Here is a 21,163-nt window from a genome sequence, read left to right on the forward strand (position 1 = left end):
ACCAACCTCCCTTCCACTGACTCCATCTACACCTCACGCTGCCTCGGCAAGGCCAGCAGCATCATCACAGACATGTCTCACCCCGGCCACTCCCTCTTCTCCCCTCTCCCCTCAGGCAAGAGGTACAGGTGTGTGAAAAAGCACACCTCTAGATTCAGGGACAGTTTCTTCCCAGCTGTTATCAGGCAACTGAACCATCCTACCACAACCAGAGAGCGGTGCTGAACTACTATCTACCTCATTGGTGACCCTCGGACTATCCTTGATCGGACTTTGCTGGCTTTACCTTGCACTAAGCATTATTCCCTCATCATGTATCTGTTCACTGTGAATGGCTCAATTGCAATCATGTATTATCTTTCCGCTGACTGGTTAGCACGTAACAAAAGCTTTTCACTGTACCTCGGTACACGTGACAATAAACTAAACTGAACTGAAACTGGAGAGAGAAAGTAGCCTGGTATCATTCAGCAGCCAGAGAGAGGCTGGCCAGCCACGTGCCCATGTTAGTGTTCTACAGTCTGTGTTGTGCAGTTAGTACTCACCACCGCCTTGAATTACTAACATTAATACTCACCACTGCCTGGAATTACTAACATTAATACTCACTACCACCTGGAATTACTAACATTAATACTCACCACCACCTGGAATTACTAACATTAATACTCACCACTGCCTGGAGTTACTAACAATAATACTCACCACCACCTGGAATTACTAACATTAATACTCACCACCACCTGGAATTACTAACATTAATACTCACTACCACCTGGAATTACTAACATTAATACTCACCACCACCTGGAATTACTAACATTAATACTCACCACTGCCTGGAGTTACTAACATTAATACTCACCACCACCTGGAATTACTAACATTAATACTCACCACCACCTGGAATTACTAACATTAATACTCACCACCACCTGGAGTTACTAACATTAATACTCACTACCACCTGGAGTTATTAACATTAATACTCACCACCGCCTGGAGTTACTAACAATCACTCCGTTATCGATCGAGAAGCTGTCCGTGGGTAACCCAGCGATGTTCCAGGCCCGTATTATAATCGGGTCGCCCAGGGTCTTGCTCAGGGAAAATTCACCTGAAGACGGGATGTTTTTAGACTGTGAGCAGAGAGAAAAAACAGTGTCCGTCAGTGAAGGGCATGCAGGGCAAATAACAAATACAAATCGTGTAAAGGAAACTATAGTGAGAGAAGGAGATCCCTCTTCCCTGTGGTTTACAATTCATCCCCCTACTGTCGTGGGGTAGATGGAGACTGAGACTGACTCCCTCCCTTCCCCTCCCCTTCCCCCTCCCCTTCCCCCTCCCCCTTCCCCCAACGCTTCCCCCTCGCTTCCCCCTCCTTCCCCCCCTCCCCCTCGCTTTCCCCCTCCCTTCTCCCTCCCTCCCCCCCCTCACTTCCCCCTCCCCTTCTCTCTCCCTCCCCCTCCCCTTCCCCCTCGCTTTTCCCTCCCTTCCCCCTCCCTTCTCCCCCTCCCCTCCCCCTCCCCCTCCTCCTCCCCAATCTTTGCTCATCCCCCAAGCCAACTGCAACGACCAGGTTCAGGAATAACCACTTCCCCACAGCCATCAGGCTATTAAACTTGGCTCGGACAAAACTCTGAACATTATTAGCCCATTATCTGTTATTTGCACTTCATCAGTTTATTTATTCATGTGTGTATATATTTATACAATGGTATATGGACACACTGATCTGTTCTGTATCCATGCCTACTATGTTCTGTTGTGCTGAAGCAAAGCAAGAATTTAATTGTCCAATAAACTCCCTTGAATCTTGAATCTTGAAGCCTTTCCACTCATCACTTTAATGCCATGTCTCGAGAATCTTGTGTTTTTAGGATGGTTGGCAGACCAATTTCCCTCCTGGGATAAATACAGTTCTATTGCATTGTATCAATAAAGCTGTGGATACAAGGCATGTAAAAGACACTTCAGATTCAGATTCAGATTCAGATTCAATTTTAATTGTCATTGTCAGTGTACAGTACAGAGACAACGAAATGCATTTAGCATCTCCCTTGAAGAGCGACATAGCAAACGATTTGAATAAAAAAAATAAATAATAAGTGTCCGGGGGGGGGGGGGGGTGATTGGCAGTCACCGGGGTACGTTGTTTAGTAGAGTGACAGCTGCCGGGAAGAAGCTGTTCCTTGACCTGCTGGTTCGGCAACGGAGAGACCTGTAGCGCCTCCCGGATGGTAGGAGGGTAAACAGTCCATGGTTGGGGTGAGAGCAGTCCTTGGCGATGCTGAGCGCCCTCCGCAGACAGCGCTTGCTTTGGACAGACTCAATGGAGGGGAGCGTGGAACCGGTGATGCGTTGGGCAATTTTCACCACCCTCTGCAGTGCCTTCCGGTCGGAGACAGAGCAGTTGCCATACCATACTGTGATGCAGTTGGTAAGGATGCTCTCGATGGTGCAGCGGTAGAAGTTCACCAGGATCTGAGGAGACAGATGGACCTTCTTCAGTCTCCTCAGGAAGAAGAGACGCTGATGAGCCTTCTTGATCAGAGTAGAGGTATTGTGGGTCCAAGAGAGGTCATCGGAGATGTTGACTCCCAGGAACCTGAAGCTAGAAACACGTTCCACCTCCGTCCCATTAATGTGGATGGGGGTGTGCGTGTCATCTCTGGACTTCCTGAAGTCTACAATGAGCTCCTTGGTCTTCTTGGAGTTAAGGGCCAGGTTGTTGTCAGCGCACCATGCTGCTAAGTGCTGGACCTCCTCCCTGTAGGCCAGCTCATCGTTGTTGCTGATGAGGCCAATCACCGTTGTATCATCTGCATACTTGATGATGGTGTTAGTACCATGTACAGGTGTGCAGTCATAGGTGAAGAGGGAGTAGAGGAGGGGGCTCAGCACACAGCCCTGAGGAACGCCGGTGTTCAGGGTGAGGGTTGAAGAGGTGTGCTTGTCTAACCTCACAGACTGGGGTCTGTTGGTTAGAAAGTCCAGTATCCAGTTGCAGAGGGAGGGGTCGATGCCCAGGTTACCGAGTTTGGTGATCAGTTTTGATGGAATAATGGTGTTGAATGCTGAGCTGTAATCGATGAACAGCGTTCTTACATAAGTGTCTCTGTTGTCAAGGTGGGAGAGGGCGGAGTGAAGTGCCGTTGAGATGGCATCCTCCGTACTCCTGTTCTTGCGGTAGGCAAACTGATAGGGATCCAGTGTGGGGGGTAGGCAGCTTTTGAGGTGTGCCAGGACCAGCCTCTCGAAGCACTTGGTGATGATGGGGGTAAGTGCAACTGGGCGGAAGTCGTTGAGGCCTGCCGCAGTGGAGTGTTTTGGCACTGGCACGATGGAGGTGGCTTTAAGGCAAGTGGGGACAACTGCTTGGGCAAGTGCCAGGTTGAAGATGTCAGTCCAGACGTCTGTCAGCTGCGCAGCACAGGCACTGAGCCCTTGATGGCTGTCTCTAGATTGTCCCTGTCGAAGCGGCCATAGAAGTGGTTAAGCTCCTCAAGGCTTAGCCACTTGTGAAGGAAGGAACAGCAGGTGCTGGTTTAAACCGGAGATAGACACAAAGTGCCGGAGTAACTCAGCGGGACAGGCAGCATCTCTGGAGAGAAGGGAATGGGTGACGTTTCGGGTTGAGACCCTTCTTCAGACTGAGAGTCAGGGGAGGGGGAAACGAGAGATATAGACGGTGATGTAGAGAGACAAAGAACAATGAATGAAAGATATGTAAAAAAGTAACGATGATAAATGAAATTAGACAAAAGTGCCGGAGAAACTCAGCGGGTGAGGCAGCATCTATGGAGCGGGGGAATAGGTGACGTTTCGGGTCATGTTAGCCAGTGGAACGACAGTCAGTGAAGATTAATAAATGAACAGCGAAAATCGACAAAGATGGTTTGTGAGAATGATCCCAGGAATGTGTGGGTTAGCATACGATGAGCGTTTGACGGCACTGGGCCTCTACTCGCTGGAGTTTAGAAGGATGATGGAGGACCTCATTGAAACTTACAGAATAATGAAAGTCCTGGATAGAGTGGATGTGGAGAGGATGTTTCCACTGGTGGGAGAGTCTAGGGCCAGAGGTCACAGCCACAGAATAAAAGGACGTTCTTTTAGGAAGGAGGTGAGGTTTTTGTGGTCAGAGGGTGGTGAATCTGTGGAATTCTTTGTCACAGAAAGCTGTGGAGGCCAAGTCAGTGGATATATTTAAGGCAGAAATTGATAAATACGGGTGTCAGAGCTTACGGGGTGAAGGCAGGAGAATGGGGTTAGGAAGAGAGATAGATCAGCCACGATTGAATGGTCGAGTACATTTGATGGGCTGAATGGCCCAATTCTGCTCCTATCACTTATGAATTTATGAAAATACAAAACGACATCCCAATTGTTGGCAAAATCTGTGTATGTATATATATATATTTCAGTTGATGGTTTCCAGAAGAGCTGCGTGATAAAATGCGTGGGAGTACCTTGCAAATATTGGTCCAATCAATGATGCATTCGTGACGGAAGGCTGCAGTGAATGCGCCCAGGTAGGCGATCACACCTGCTGACACCAATATATCGCCAGTCAGGTTGTCGTAGACCAGCTGGAGATCGTCGGCTGCCTTTGACCACCTGCAGGAAAACACGGCTGCAGTAACAGACCACGCATAGAGTCAACGAACCAGGTGGCAACTTCCACACCAATAGTCGAAGTGGCAAGTGAAATATTAGCAACTCAGCAACATATATCTATCTATCTATTAATATATAAAACTCAAATCCGTCCGTCCGCCTGCAGTACGGATCCCTTCCTGCCTTTTGATTCGTTGACGGCTGCTCCTTCCTATCAGCTTCCAACACACTTCGAAACAAAGTTGCAAGACAGGAACACTGAACTTTTCACTGCTGCAGCAGGCAGGGGAGGTGCAATTGAGGGAGGCAGGGGAGTGCTGGAAACTTACATTTGGCAACGGCTTCAGTTCCATTGGAGGAGACGGGTGCATGGTGGAATATTGGGTGGAATCACACCATTGGGGAGCAGACCCAACGGGTCTGCACTTGGTCTAGTATATATATATATATATATATAACACAGAGGGTGGTGGGTGTACGGAACAAGCTGCCAGAGGAGGTGGTTGAGGCTGGGACTATCCCAACATTTAAGGAACTGTTATTCAGGTACATGGATAGGACAGGATAGGTTTGGAGGGATATGTACCAAGCGCAGGCAGGTGGGACTAGTGTAGCAGGGTCACGTTGGCCAGTGTGGGCTAGTTGTGCCCAAGGGCCTGTTTCCATGCAGTATCACTCTATGAGGAAGTGAAGATAGTTTGTGAAACCAACAAGACCTTGCTGTTGTTGGATATGAGAATATACTGGTTGGATAAAGGGTAAATGACCCTCACTACAACCTTAAGCCTACATCATGAGGGAACGTGCCTCTTTTAACACCTATTAAGCCCCATAGCAGAAGCATCCACATCGCGGGGCTGGAGACTGGAAGTATCCTGAGCTAATTCTGTTACCACCATCATCTACTGCCACAAGCGATGGCTTCCACTGATTGCCGCCGGAGGTGTGCGTCCTTTTCCGGGCGGACGATGGCAGCGAGGCCAACGTTTGTAACAAGATGGACACGAGAAGGAGAAGGGAAACACCAATTAGGGGAATCGAGAAGCAGTAGACAATAGACAATAGGTGCAGGAGTAGGCCATTCGGCCCTTCAAGCCAGCACCGTCATTCAATGTGATCGTGGCTGATCATCCCCAATCAGTACCCTGTTCCTGCCTTCTCCCCGTATCCCCTGACTCCGCTATCTTTAAGAGCCCTATCTAGCTCTCTCTTGAAAGTATCCAGAGAACCGGCCTCCACCGCCCTCTGAGGCAGAGAATTCCACAGAGTGAAAGGGTGTTTCCTCATCTCCGTTCTAAATGGCTTACCCCTCAGTCGCAGCAGAGGCCAAAGGTTTAGGGTGAGGGGGGAAAGGTTTAATAAGAACCTGAGAGGTATTATTGAACTATTAACACGTTTCTTCTTCTTCTTTCCATATAACCATGTAACAATTACAGCACGGAAACAGGCCATCTCGGCCCTACAAGTCCGTGCCGAACACATTTTTTTTACCCTTAGTCCCACCTGCCTACACTCATACCATAACCCTCCATTCCCATCTCATCCATATGCCTATCCAATTTATTTTTAAATGATACCAATGAACCTGCCTCCACCACTTCCACTGGAAGCTCATTCCACACCGCTACCACTCTCTGAGTAAAGAAGTTCCCCCTCATATTACCCCTAAACTTCTGTCCCTTAATTCTGAAGTCATGTCCTCTTGTTTGAAACTTATTTCGTGTGGCGTGCACAGCTTAAAGTTGTAGGACAACTTGTTCTATTTGATCTTCTGTTTGTGCACGTCTAGTTGATTGCATTAGTCGAAACAGGGTGGACCATGTGAAGGTTGCAATCTTACACCCCATTAACACGTTTAAGAAACATTTAGACAGGTACATGGATAGGACAGGTTTAGAGGGATATGGACCAAGCGCGGGCAGGTGGGACTAGTGTAGCGGGGACGTTGGCCGGTGTGGGCACGCTGGCCTGTTTCCACACTGTATCACTCTATGACCTAACCTTGACTTTTCTCCACCTAATCCTCCAATGAGTTTTGCAGCTCTCTCCAACTTCTTGGCACACAAGTCCACCTGAAACTCCAGCTGCGCTTTCTCCTCAGTCTTGTCCTGAAAGGTCTTCTTCAGGTCCGCCAGGTGGTCTTCCACGTCCTTGAGTTCCGCTCGCTTCTGGTTCAGAATCTCCATGGTCTCGGCCAAGGATCGTTGCGCCTCATTTAAACGAGCCTTCTTCGGGGCAACGACCTGAAAGGATAACGTCACAAATCAACTCTCATTTCCAATCAGAATATCGTCTGCAGTTTTCAAAAAGGACACAGAGTGCTGGAGTAACTCAGCGGGTCAGGCAGCATCTGTGGAGAACATGGATAGGTGACGTTTCACAGAGTGCTGGAGTAACTCAGCGGGTCAGGCAGCATCTGTGGAGAACACGGATAGGTGACGTTTCACAAAGTTCTGGTGTAACCCCCGTCTGAAGAAGGGTCTCGACCCGAAATGTCACCCGAGTCAGATGAAGGGTCCCAACCCAAACCTTCTTCTCCAGAGATGCTGCCTGACCCGCTGAGTTACTCCAGCACTCTGTGCCCTTTTGTGTATTAATCAGCATCTGCAGTTCCTTATTTTTAACATCTGGGTGTGAGGGGTTATGGGGAGAAGGCAGGAGAATGGGGTTAGGAGGGAGAGATAGATCAGCCATGATTGAATGGTGGAATAGACTTGATGGGCCGAATGGCCTAATTCGGCTGCTATCACTTATGGCCTCATGATCAGGTACATTTAGAGTTCTTAGAGTGGAATAACACAATGGTATGAAGTAATGAATTTAAATTTGCTACCAAGAGATTAACGAGAGAACTCTCGTGCGTATTCTATTGTCTGCTGAGAAAACCGAGTTGATTAATCAACACATGGCAGCAGAATTTATGCCGAGATATTCATGAGCCATGTTGAAGAATTAGAAATGTGATCATTTGGAGCTATCCAATTTACAGAAAGCGGATTAGCATAAATTGCCATTATTACAATGGATATTTGCTAAAACTGTGCAAAAATGCTGCAATTAATAATTGCATTGTTGCGTTTCGTAACAAATGTCAGTAAAACATTTAGACAGCCAGACTTAACTCCTGACAGCCAGAACCTTTTCCCCAAGTTGGTAATGACTAAACACTTCTTTCTCAGGCCCCCTTCAGTCATGGCTGACCACGGGTGTCTCCAGGGTTGGAGGACGCCTGTCTGTGCCCCGTGACTTTGTTTAACGTGGGGAGACTGGTGCACAGACAGCCACCCCACGGTCCTTGACAGATCTGGGTCAGTATCCAGTGGCATGGAGTCCAAGACGACCGACCGGAGACCTTTTTCTGCCGCAGCCTTCATCCGCCTTCCCAGCCGTTGTGACGTTAGCTCCACTAAGGTCAGCCATCGTCCTCCGCCTGTTCCACCGTCGAGGTCTTGGTTGGATTGGCTCTTTGTCAGAGACCTCCCCCTCGACCTTACCGCCATGGGTGGCCCTACCAGGAGCGTAGCTCCAGACGGCATCGCTCTCAGGATCTCAGGTCCACACACGCTTCTCCACCACCACAAGGTGATGATCCACGGAGGGCACAATTACACAGTGAGACGGAGGAAGTTTAACGGAGATGTGTGGTACACAGAGGGCGGTGGGTGCCTGGAACCCTCTGCCAGGGGTGGTGGTGGAGGCAGATGTGATCGCGATGTTCAAGAGACTTGTAGATAGGCACGTGGTGGATATGCAGGGAATGGAGGGATGCAGATCATGCACAGACAGAGGAGATCAGTTTTACTTTATATCATGTTCGGCACGGACTTGGTGGGCCGAAGGGCCTGTTCCTGTGCTGTACTCTTCTATATTCTATGATATTTAGATTAGTTCAAGTTCAAGTTGACATTTATTGACACATGCACCAATTGGTACAATGAAATTTGAATTACCATACAGCCATACGAATAAAAATAACATAATACACGATAGAATTTAACATCAACTTCCCCCACACACAGAATCAATGTTTCCCACTGTGAGGGAAGCCAATAACTGTTCAATGATATTTAGTTTAGATGTGTTTATTATTGTCATGTGTGCCGAGGGTTAATGTTACTGTAGTGAAAAAAGATGTTTGTGTGTTATCCAGTCAGTGAAATGATTACAATCCAGATATTTATAAGAAGGAACTGCAGATGCTGGAAAAAATCGAAGGTAGACAAAAATGCTGGAGGAACTCAGCGGGTGAGGCAGCTACTGTGGAGCGAAGGAATAGGCGACGTTTTGGGTCGAGACCCTTTGGGTCTCGACCCGAAACGTCACCTATTCCTTCAGTCTGAAGAAGAGTCTCGACCCGAAACGTCACCTATTCCTTCGCTCCATAAATGCCTCACCCGCTGAGTTTCTCCAGCCTTTTTGTCTACCTTCGATTTTCCAGCATCTGCAGTTCCTTCTTAAACAAGATAGAAACATAGAAACATAGAAATTAGGTGCAGGAGTAGGCCATTCGGCCCTTCGAGCCTGCACCGCCATTCAATATGATCACGGCTGATCATCCAACTCAGTATCCCGTACCTGCCTTCTCTCCATACCCCCTGATCCCCTTAGCCACAAGGGCCACATCTAACTCCCTCTTAAATATAGCCAATGAACTGGCCTCAACTACCCTCTGTGGCAGAGAGTTCCAGAGATTCACCACTCTCTGCGTGAAAAAAGTTCTTCTCATCTCGGTTTTAAAGGATTTCCCCTTTATCCTTAAGCTGTGACCCCTTGTCCTGGACTTCCCTAACATCGGGAACAATCTTCCTGCAAGATAGACTCTGGATTCATTTTGAAGGGGAACAACGTACAAAGTCACCAAACCATTGCACTTTGTTTTAGAATATGGCACATATACACTGTAAAATTAGCCCGTGAGGTTTTGGTAAAACATCGAAGGTAGACAAAAATGCTGGAGGAACTCAGCGGGTGAGGCAGCATCTATGGAGAGAAGGAATTGGTGAGGTTTCGGGTCGAGACCCTTCTTCAGTCTGAAAAATAGCAAAATAATTAATTTTATTGCTTAGGTAGACAAAAATGCTGGAAAAACTCAGCGGGTGCAGCAGCATCTATGGAGCGAAGGAATATTCCTTCTCTCCATAAATGCCGCCTCACCCGTTGAGTTTCACCGGCATGTTTGTCTACCTACAATCCAGATATTTATCTTTGCATTATTAATTTTGCCAACGATGACTAAAGCTAACGGTGTTTCACTGCAGAAGGGCGAGGACAATACCTTGGCCACGCGGTCGTACACCTCCATGGCGAGGATCCATTTGCACAGACCTTCCGCTGCGGATGAAGCTTTCACCACTTTCTGCGGATCGAAGTCGGGATTGGTGAGGTATTCCGTACGTATCTTTTGCATGACTGCGACCTGCGGGTGGAATTAGGATGGTGAATGTAATGTAAGCCAGGCAGAACGCAAGTTTTGACAATAGACAATAGGTGCAGGAGTAGGCCATTCGGCCCTTCGAGCCAGCACCGCCATTCACTACGATCATGGCTGATCATCCCCAATCAGTACCCCGTTCCTGCCTTCTCCCCATATCCCCTGACTCCGCTATCTTTAAGAGCCCTATCTAGCTCTCTCTTGAAAGCATCCAGAGAACCGGCCTCCACCGCCCTCTGAGGCAGAGAATTCCACAGACTCACCACTCTCTGTGTGAAAAGGTTTTTCCTCATCTCCATTCTAAATGGCTTACTCCTTATTGTTAAATTGTGGCCCCTGGTTCTGGACTCCCCCAACATCGGGAACATGTTTCCTGCCTCTAGCGTGTCCAAGCCCTTAATAATCTTATATGTTTCAATAAGATCCCCTCACATCCTTCTAAACTCCAGAGTGTACAAGCCCAGCTGCATGACAGTCCCGCCATCCCGAGAATTAACCTTGTAAACCTACGCTGCACTCCCTCAATAGCAAGAATGTCTTTCCTCAAATTCGGGGATCAAAACTGCACACAATACTCCAGGTGTGGTCTCACTAGGGCCCTGTACAACTGCCGAAGGACCTTTTTGCTCCTATACTCAACTCCTCTTGTTATAAAGGCCAACATGCCATTAGCTTTCTTCACTGCCTGCTGTACCTGCATGCTTACCTTCAGTGACTGATGCACAAGGACCCCCAGATCTCGTTGTACTTCCCCTTTTCCTAACTTGACACCATTTAGATAACAATCTGCCTTCCTGTTTTTGCCACCAAAGTGGATAACCTCACATTTATCCACATTAAACTGCATCTGCCATGCATCTGCCCACTCACCCAACCTGTCCAAGTCACCCTGCATTCTCATAGCATCCTCCTCACAGTTCACACTGCCACCCAGCTTTGTGTCATCTGCAAATTTGCGAATGTTACCCCCCAATCCCCTCATCTAAATCATTAATTACCCAATTAAAAGCACTTTGAGCAGGAATTTATTTCCCCTGCAAAATTATGTTACTCCTGCCGCTAGTTCATTCATTCCTCTGCCATTTGGGTGTCCACCTCATTGTTCTTCCTCAACAATAAATAACAACAATGCTATTTTACTGCAGTTGTAGAGGCTAAATAATTGAGCAATCTCTTGCTCCTCAGGACTGAGTTACAGAATAAAATGATGCAGATAAAATTTAATATATCAAAGTTCATAAATGTTTCCGTACAACAAGACAGTCCACAATGTCCGTGCTGAACACGATGCCAGCTTAAACTAATCCCCTCTGCCTGCACGCGATCCATATCCCTCCATTCCCTGCATATCCACGTGCCTGTCTAAAAGCCCCTTAAAAACCACGGTCGTATCTGCCTCCACCCCCACCCCTGGCAGCGTGTTCCAGGCACCCACCCCCCTCTGTGTGAAAAAACCTGCCCTGCACATCCCCTTTAATCTCTGCCCCTCCCACCTAATAGTGAAGGTCCTCGAGTCCTTGGCATTCACACCCTTCATAAAGGGGCTGTCCTACTTGGGCAACCTAATCCACAAGTTTGCCCTCGACATACTCGCAGCATGGTCGACACGAGGTCCTAGGAGGTCTTTGTAACTCTCCTTCATGCTCGAGAGTAGTCCCCGTGTACTCGAGGCCTCAGCTAGGTCGCGGCGTACTTTTCAACATGTCGAAAAATGCCCGCGAGTAAAAAAAGGTCACCATGGAAAAAATATTCGATACTTTTATTATTCGTAGGTTCAGTCGATGTAGGTCGTAGTAGGTCGGCATGTTATTCGTAGGTAATCGAGGGTAGTCGAAGGTAGTCGTAGATAGTGTTAGTATAGTCAAAGAGAGGTCGAAGGAGATTGGCTTCACTCTCCACTATTCGGTGTCCAATTTTCCCATAGCTAGTCGAAGTTGGTCTTCAACATAGTCGAAGGAAGTCTTCAACACCACATTTTTTCAAACTCTCCTAAACTCTTCTAAACTTGCCAGTGAGGTCTCGGCAGTGGGACAGGCCCTTTACCCTTTTAACTGTCGACTGGATAACTCTGACAGATCACAATATATCAGCTCATATCTACAGCCAAAATATCACAGAGTACAATCATATCTCATGCTGGACACAAAATGCTGGAGTAACTCAGCGGGACAGGCAGGCAGCGTCTCTGGAGAGAAGGGACGGGTGACGTTTCAGGTCGAGACCCTCCTTCAGATTCTTTCTTCTGCAGAAATATGTGGATAAATGTGATGTTATCCATTTTGGTGGCAAAAATAGGAAAGCAGACTATTATCTAAATGGTGGCCGATTGGGAAAGGGGGAGATGCAACGAGACCTGGGTGTCATGGTACACCAGTCATTGAAGGTAGGCATGCAGGTGCAGCAGGCAGTAAAGAAAGCGAATGGTATGTTAGCTTTCATTGCAAAAGAATTTGAGTATAGGAGCAGAGAGGTTCTACTGCAGTTGTACAGGGTCTTGGTGAGACCACACCTGGAGTATTGCGTACAGTTTTGGTCTCCAAATCTGAGGAAGGACATTATTGCCATAGAGGGAGTGCAGAGACGGTTCACCAGACTGATTCCTGGGATGTCAGGACTGTCTTATGAAGAAAGACTGGATAGACTTGGTTTATACTCTCTAGAATTTAGAAGATTAAGAGGGGATCTTATAGAAACTTACAAAATTCTTAAGGGGTTGGACAGGCTAGATGCAGGACGATTGTTCCCGATGTTAGGGAAGTCCAGGACAAGGGGTCACAGCTTAAGGATAAAGGGGAAATCCTTTAAAACCGAGATGAGGAGAACTTTTTTTTTCACGCAGAGAGTGGTGAATCTCTGGAACTCTCTGCCACAGAGGGTAGTTGAGGCCAGTTCATTGGCTATATTTAAGAGGGAGTTAGATGTGGCCCTTGTGGCCAAGGGGGTAAGGGGGTAGGGAGAGAAGGCAGGTACGGGATACTGAGTTGGATGGTCAGCCATGATCATGTTGAATGGCGGTGCAGGCTCGAAGGGCCGAATGGCCTCTACTCCTGCACCTAATTTCTATGTTTCTATGTTTCTTCTTTTCTTTGTCCGATGATGAATCTCGACCCGAAACGTCACCCGTTCCTTCTCTCCAGAGACGCTGCCTGCTTGTCCCGCTGAGTTACTCCAGCATTTTGTGTCTACGTTCGGTTTAAACCAGCATCTGCAGTTCCTCCCGGCACATGTCTCATGATGGTTAAGTGTGCTCAGGAATGGGAGGGGCAAAATCGCAGAGAACTTACCGGAATGTTATCCTTGTCATATTCCCTCAAATCCCGGAGGAAATTCATATCACCCAGCAACTTCTTACTTGGTCCCCAATAGTCAAAAATCTTGAAAATAAATCAAATAACAACATAGTATTGATCAAAAAGATGATCACACATGATCACAATACTGCCAACTAGAATGGCACTGGATAAAACACATGAAGTTCAGTTTAGTTTATTGTCACGTGTACCGAGGTACAGTGAAAAGCTTGTGTTCGGCAATAGACTATAGACAATAGGGGCAGGAGTAGGCCATTCGGCCATTCGAGCCAGCACCGCCATTCAATGTGATCATGGCTGATCATCCCCAATCAGTACCCCGTTCCTGCCTTCTCCCCATATCCCCTGACTCCACTATTTTTAAGAGCCCTATCTAGCTCTCTCTTGAAAGCATCCAGAGAACCTGCCTCCACCACCCTCTGAGGCAGAGAATTCCACAAACTCACCACAATCAACAAAACCGAGGCTAGAACATTTTAAATATCGACACTTTTTAAAAACTTTTTATATATATTGATTTTACAGAACCATGCACATGAGGCATTTTTATCGACGCACCTAGCACTTTTTACTATTACCTGATTTTGGAGAGTCAAATGCAATGAAATTTCGTTCAAGGTGCACTGTGTCTAGGTGTATATCTGAATGACAATAAAGTTTTCATTCATTCAGTCATTCATTCATTCATTCATCAATCATTCATTCGTTCATCATTCAGTCATTCAATCATCATTCAGTCATTCAATCATCATTCAGTCATTCAATTATTCATTCATTCATTCATTCATACATGCATTAATTCATTCATTCATACATTCATTCACTCTCTGTGAGAAAAAGTGTTTCCTCGTCTCCGTTCTAAATGGCTTACTCCTTATTCTTAATCTTTGGCCCCTGGTTCTGGAGTGCTATCCAGTCAGAGGAAAGACAATACATGATTACAATCGAGCCATTTACAGTGTACAGATACAGGATAAGGGAATCTTTAGTCATTCCATTGGTTCCAAAAAAGTTGGCTTCAGGACATCACTCACCCTCCCCGGCACAAAAGTCCTCATGTTTAGTTTAGTTTAGTTTCGAGATACAGCACAGAATTAGGCCCTGCAGATCAGTGTGGCCGCAACAACCAGCGATCACCCCGTACACTGGTTCTATCTCACCGCCGTTTCACATCTGACACACACGGGACAATTTACAGAAGCCAATTAACCTGCAAACCTGCACGTCTTTGGAACGTGCAAGAAAACCCACGCAGGTCACAGGGGGAAATGTGCAAACTCCGTACAGACAGCACCCGTAGTCAGGACTGAACCAGGGTCTCTGAGGCAACAACCCTGCCCCTGCGCCACCGTGCTACACATGCGTGTGACTGCTTTACTGCCTCTCTCCACTGGCTCCCTGTGTGGTTCCGTATACATTTCAAGACCCTCCTCTATGTCTACAAATCCCTCAACGGGTTTGCCCCCACCTACATCAAAAGTCTGCTCACCCACCACACCACCTCCAGGTCCCTCAGATCGGTCGACTTGGGGTTACTGAACATCCCGCGGTCTAGGCATAAGCTCAGGGGCGATCGACTGTGCCTTTGCGGTTGCAGCTCCTAGACTGTGGAACAGCAGCGTCCCTCTTCCCATCAGAACGAACTGCCCCCTCCATCGACTCCTTTAAGTCGAGACTTAAAACTCATCTCTACTCCCAAGCCTTTCTTGACGTCCTCTGAGAGAGGGCTACATGTATGTAGTGATGTATGTACTTAATCTATGAACCACCGTTGTATAACATTAACCATTTCCTTTCCCAGTTCGGTTGAAAGGAAACAGTAAAAATTGGAAAGAGCCTGGTTTTCAAGGGAAATTGGACACTTGGTTCGGAAAAAGAGGGAGATCTACAACAATTACAGGCAGCATGGAGTAAATTAGGTGCTTGAGGAATATAAAGAATGTAAAAAGAATCTTAAGAAAGAAATTATAAAAGCTAAAAGAAGATATGAGGTTGCTTTGGCAAGTAAGGTGAAAGTAAATCCAAAGGGTTTCTACAGCTACATTAATAGCAAAAGGATAACGAGGGATATAATTGGTCCATTAGAGAGTCAGAGTGGACAGCTATCTGCAGAGCCAAAAGAGATGGGGAGATATTGAACAATTTCTTTTCTTCGGTATTCACCAAGGAGAAGGATATTGAATTATGTGAGGTAAGGGAAACAAGTAGAGTAGCTATGGAAACTATGAGATTCAAAGAAGAGGGAGTACTGACACTTTTGAGAAATATAAAAGTGGATAAGTCTCCAGGTCCGGACAGGATATTCCCTACGACATTGAGGGAAGTTAGTGTAGAAATAGCAGGGGCTATGACAGAAATATTTCAAATGTCATTAGAAACGGGAATAGTGCCGGAGGATTGGTGTACTGCGCATGTTGTTCCATTGTTTAAAAAGGGTTCTAAGAGTAAACCTAGCAATTATAGACCTGTTAGTTTGATGTCAGTGGTGGGCAAATTAATGGAAAGGATACTTAGAGATAATATATATAAGCATCTGGATAAACAGGGTCTGATTAGGAACAGTCAACATGGATTTGTGCCTGGAAGGTCATGTTTGACTAATCTTCTTGAATTTTTTGAAGAGGTTACTTCAAATTGATGAGGGTAAAGCAGTGGATGTTGTATACATGGACTTCAGTAAGACCTTTGACAAGGTTCCTCACGGAAGGTTGGTTAAGAAGGTTCAATTGTTGGGTATTAATGGTGGAGTAGCAAGATGGATTCAACAGTGGCTGAATGGGAGATGCCAGAGAGTAATGGTGGATGGTTGTTTGTCAGGTTGGAGGCCGGTGACTATTGAGGTGCCACAGGGATCTGTGTTGGGTCCACTGTTGTTTGTCATGTACATCAATGATCTGGATGATGGTGTGGTAAATTGGATTAGTAAGTATGCAGATGATACTAAGATAGGTGGGGTTGTGGATAATGAAGTAGATTTTCAAAGTCCACAGAGAGATTTATGCCAGTTGGAAGAGTGGGCTGAAAGATGGCAGATGGAGTTTAATGCTGATAAGTGTGAGGTGCTACATCTTGGCAGGACAAATCAAAATAGGACGTACATGGTAAATGGTAGGGAATTGAAGAATGCAGGTGAACAGAGGGATCTGGGAATAACTGTGCACAGTTCCCTGAAAGTGGAATCTCATGTAGATAGGGTGGTAAAGAAAGCTTTTGTTGTGCTGGCCTTTATAAATCAAAGCATTGAGTATAGAAGTTGGGATGTAATGTTAAAATTGTACAAGGCATTGGTGAGGCCAATTCTGGAGTATGGTGTACAATTTTGGTCGCCTAATTATAGGAAGGATGTCAACAAAATAGAGAGAGTACAGAGGAGATTTACTAGAATGTTGCCTGGGTTTCAGCAACTAAGTTACAGAGAAAGGTTGAACAAGTTAGGGGCTTTATTCTTTGGAGCGCAGAAGGTTAAGGGGGGACGATAGAGGTCTTTAAAATGATGAGAGGGATAGACAGAGTTGACGTGGACAAGCTTTTCCCACTGAGAGTAGGGAAGATTCAAACAAGGGGACATGACTTGAGAATTAAGGGACAGAAGTTTAGGGGTAACATGAGGGGGAACTTCTTTACTCAGAGAGTGGTGGCTGTGTGGAATGAGCTTCCAGTGAAGGTGGTGGAGGCAGGTTCGTTTTTTGTCATTTAAAAATAAATTGGATAGTTATATGGACGGGAAAGGAATGGAGGGTTATGGTCTGAGCGCAGGTAGATGGGACTAGGGGAGAATACGTGTTCGGCACGGACTAGAAGGGCCGAGATGGCCTGTTTCCGTGCTGTAATTGTTATATGGTTATTAGTACCTCCACCAATGTAAAGCACTTTGGTCAACGAGAGTTGTTTTTTAAATATGCTGTAGAATAGAATAGAATAGAATCTTTATTTGCCACGCAACCAGGGTTGGTGGTATTTGGGTTCGGTACATGATGGTACACTGCTTTAGTTACATACCACTAATAACACAGATCACCGTAATAAAGTGCATCCATACCACATCACAAATCACACATCTCACCAACAATACATAGTGCAAAAGAACAAACAAAGACCATAGACAAGACACTGTATACATCAAAAGTCATATTATTGTCAGATTATTGGACGGAATTGAGAGTTCTTATTGCTGAGGGGAAGAAACTGTTTTTAAAGCGGGTGGTTTTAGTAGCAAGTGACCTGAGGCGCCTCCCTGAAGGGAGAGACTGAAAAAGGTGGTTTGCTGGATGGGAATGGTCCGAGATGATCTTTTTTGCCCGTTTTGAGGTACGTTGGAGATAGATGGAATGGATTGAGGGGAGGGGGGAGTTGATGATCCTGGAGGCCTTGGAGACAATGCGTTGTATTCTGTGTAGTGAGTGACTATCGGTGTTACCGTACCAGAGACTGTGATTGAGGAGGTGATGATGCTTTCAATGATTGATTGATAGAAACGGACCAGGAGGTGTTTATGGACTCTGAACTTTTTGAGCTGTCTGAGGAAATATAGGCGTTGTTGACCTTTCTTGATGACGTGGTCTGCATTGATGTGCCATTTTAGATTATTGGAGATATAGGCACTATAGAAATAAAGTGACTTGACCGGACTTTACTGCTTGAGGCTTTACCTTCTCCCCAGTTCCAGAAGGGTCATTGATCCTCTCAGGCTTGATCAGTTTCATCACACAAATCGCGGCCATCACCAGCTTGACGCCCTGCGGAGGATTCTTCATCGACTTCACTATCGTGATGTCCGATGGCTAAAATACAAAGAAAAGATACAGCTCGGCTTATCATCAATTCAAGCAGAAATTCCCATTACAACGAGTGAGATTTAATTTAAATTGTTTCCCAAACTAAATGCAATTTAAGAAGTGGTAACAATGAAATGATGATGCAGGTTTTCCAAGGAAGCGCTGGAGTAACTCAGCGGGTCAGGCAGCATCTGTGGAGAACATGGATAGGTGACGTTTCACAGAGTGCTGGAGTAACTCAGCGGGTGCAGCAGCATCTATGGAGCTAAGGAAATAGGCAACGTTTCGGGCCGAAACCCGTAAGGGTTTTGGCCCGAAACGTTCCAGCCTATTTCCAGAAGGATTTCGGCCCGAAACGTTGCCTATTTCCTTAGCTCCATAGATGCTGCTGCACCATAACTGAGTGGGTCAGGCAGCATCTGTGGAGAACATGGATAGGTGACGTTTCACAGAGTGCTGGAGTAACTCAGCGGGTCAGGCAGCATCTGTGGAGAACATGGATAGGTGACGTTTCACAGAGTGCTGGAGTAACTCAGAGCGGGTGCAGCAGCATCTGTGGAGAACATGGATAGGTGACGTTTCACAGAGTGCTGCCTAACTGGCTGAGTTACTCCAGCATCTTGTGTCGGTGTTCTGCGCCTGTGGATTTCTGATTCACCGCGGACTGCGCGACGTACCTTCAGCGTGTCCAGGGCGGAGAGGGCAGCCTCCAGAGCGGGAATGGCCTCTGCTAGCTCACTCTCGCACTCGTTCTTCAAGGCCTGGGCCTCCGTGGCTTTCTCAGTGGCTGCCTCCTCATCGACTTTCACAACCTTGCTCTTTGCTTCCACCTCCGCTGATTCCACCTCGATCACCTGGTGAACGACACAACAGGCAGATTTTATCTACTCAACAGCCAAAAATCTGTAGCCTCCCTTTGATCTGGTATTTTGTTGGTTCACATGCTTGTTCAATGGTGTTTTATCATTAATGTTTTATTATTATGAATGTTTAGTGTTTTCTGAGTCATTCGTAACTGTCACTGTGTGTCATGTTGTTACTTGCGGGTGGAGCACCAAAGCAAATTCCTTGTATGTGAATACTTGGCTAATAAACGTACTTACTTACTTCTACTTTTGGCCACTCAGTACTCTGTCTCAGTGCCCTACTGCTGCACACTTGTACCTGAGACTCTTATCTAAGATGTATCTAAGTGAAGATAGACACAGTAACTCAGAGAGACAGGCAGCACCTCTGTAGATGAGGAATGGGTGACGTTTCGGATCGAAGCCCTTCTTCTGAAGAAAGGTCAACAAAAGCTTCTTCTGGAGATAGGTCTCAACCCGAAACGTCACCCATTCCTTAAACCAGCATCTGCAGTTCCTTTCTACACATGTACCTGAGTGCTTCCTGACCTGAAGCATCATCCATCCATGTCCACCACAAATGACCCTGGCCCACTGAGTTATCAGAACTACACCATCCGACCATAACCAGAGAACAGTCCTCAACTAGTATCTACCTCATCCAGGAACTTGGACTATCCTTGATCGGACTTTGCTGGCTTTACCTTGCATTAAATGTTATTCCCTTATCATGTATCTGTACACTGCGAATGGCCCGATTATAATCATGTATTGTCTTTCCGCTGACTGGTTAGCACGCAACAAAAGCTTTTCACTGTACCTCGATACACGTGACAATAAACTAAACTTAAACAGAACTGGGTTACTCCAAGACATTGAGTTGGAGATTGAAGGTGGACAATAATGCTCAGCTGGTGAGGCAGCATCTATGGAGCGAAGGAAATAGGCAACGTTTCGGGTCGAAACCCTTCTTCAAGAAGGGTCTGAAGAAGGGTTTCGACCCGAAACGTCGCCTATTTCCTTCGCTCCATAGATGCTGCCTCACCAGCTGAGTTTCTCCAGCATTTTTGTCTACTGGAATCTGCAGTTCCTTCTTAAACGTGCTGGAGATTGGTCTTTGTTTGTTGGTTCCGTGACTTGAGGCAGCAAATCACTTACCGTAACGTCCCCTGATCTAAATCAGCTCGACGGGGCCGGGACCGGAGCAACGCAGCCTGCTGGAGAACGTGCCGCCGGGAACGAAGGTGGGCCCGCGCGGGGGTGCCGCCGTGAGAGATATACGGGGGGGAGGGGGGGGAGGGGGGGAGAACAGAGAGAGGGGCCGGTGTTGGGGGACTGCCGTGAACGGGGGGACCACAGGTGGACCTGGCGTGGTGGGCTTTGTCACTTTGTCAACGCCCTTTATGTGGCCACTCTTTGCATACCTTGGGTAAGAAAATCACTGTGACAATAAAGTATTCTTTCTTTCTTTCTTTCTTTCTCTCTCTCTTTCTCTCTTTCATACCTTCATTCATTCATTCATTCCTTCATTCATTCATTGTTCCAGAGTGTATATCTGACCATTACCTTCATCATGTTGGCATTCTCCACTTTTGCCGTCTCCAGTTTGGGCTGCAGTTCCACCAGCTCTTTCTTCATCTCTCCCACCTGCAGGAGCAGGACATCAAATGGTCAGTTTGACTGAAGCCCGCAATGACTGAACATCTCCTCATGGCAGGGTGGTGCCAGGGTGCGGCCACTCTTTGCCCGATCTTCGCAAAGGAAGGATCTACGACCATCCGATACCACTCTTCTAAATCGCCAGGTGATTTGCACCGACACTTCAGGGACAATTTACAAAGCCCAGTTAATCACCAAACCCGCACGCCTTTGGAGTGTGGGAGGAAACCAGGGCACCTGGAGAAAACCCACATAGGTCACGGGGAGAATGTACAAACTAACGGCATGTTGGCCTTCATAGTGAGAGGATTTGAGTATTGGAGCAAGGAGGTCCTACTGCAGTTGTACAGGGCCCTGGTGAGACCGCACCTGGAGTATTGTGTGCAGTTTTGGTCTGCACACTTGTACCTGAGACGCTTGTCTAAGATGTATCTAAGTGAAGGTAGACACAAAGTGCTGGAGTAACATAGCGGGGCAAGCAGGACCTCTGTAGAGAAGGAATGGGTGATGTTTCGGGTCGAG

The 21,163-nt window shown here is 46.7% G+C and overlaps 1 protein-coding gene across 1 annotated transcript in view; it reads right to left on the minus strand.

The window, feature by feature from the left end:
* The window catches only part of dnah12 (dynein, axonemal, heavy chain 12), a 136,509-nt gene that overhangs the window by 35,027 nt on the left and 80,319 nt on the right, over positions 1-21,163 (minus strand). The window contains exons 48-55 of the mRNA XM_055647536.1: positions 20,549-20,629; positions 18,815-18,991; positions 18,012-18,143; positions 13,336-13,425; positions 9,896-10,036; positions 6,622-6,863; positions 4,473-4,620; positions 994-1,139 (exon numbers count right to left, since the gene is read on the minus strand). Coding sequence (XP_055503511.1) covers positions 994-1,139; positions 4,473-4,620; positions 6,622-6,863; positions 9,896-10,036; positions 13,336-13,425; positions 18,012-18,143; positions 18,815-18,991; positions 20,549-20,629 — 1,157 coding nt within the window. The remainder of the gene's footprint in view (positions 1-993; positions 1,140-4,472; positions 4,621-6,621; positions 6,864-9,895; positions 10,037-13,335; positions 13,426-18,011; positions 18,144-18,814; positions 18,992-20,548; positions 20,630-21,163) is intronic.

Source organism: Leucoraja erinacea, chromosome 16 (genome assembly GCF_028641065.1).
Source record: "Leucoraja erinacea ecotype New England chromosome 16, Leri_hhj_1, whole genome shotgun sequence".
Classification (NCBI taxonomy): Eukaryota; Metazoa; Chordata; class Chondrichthyes; order Rajiformes; family Rajidae; genus Leucoraja; species Leucoraja erinaceus.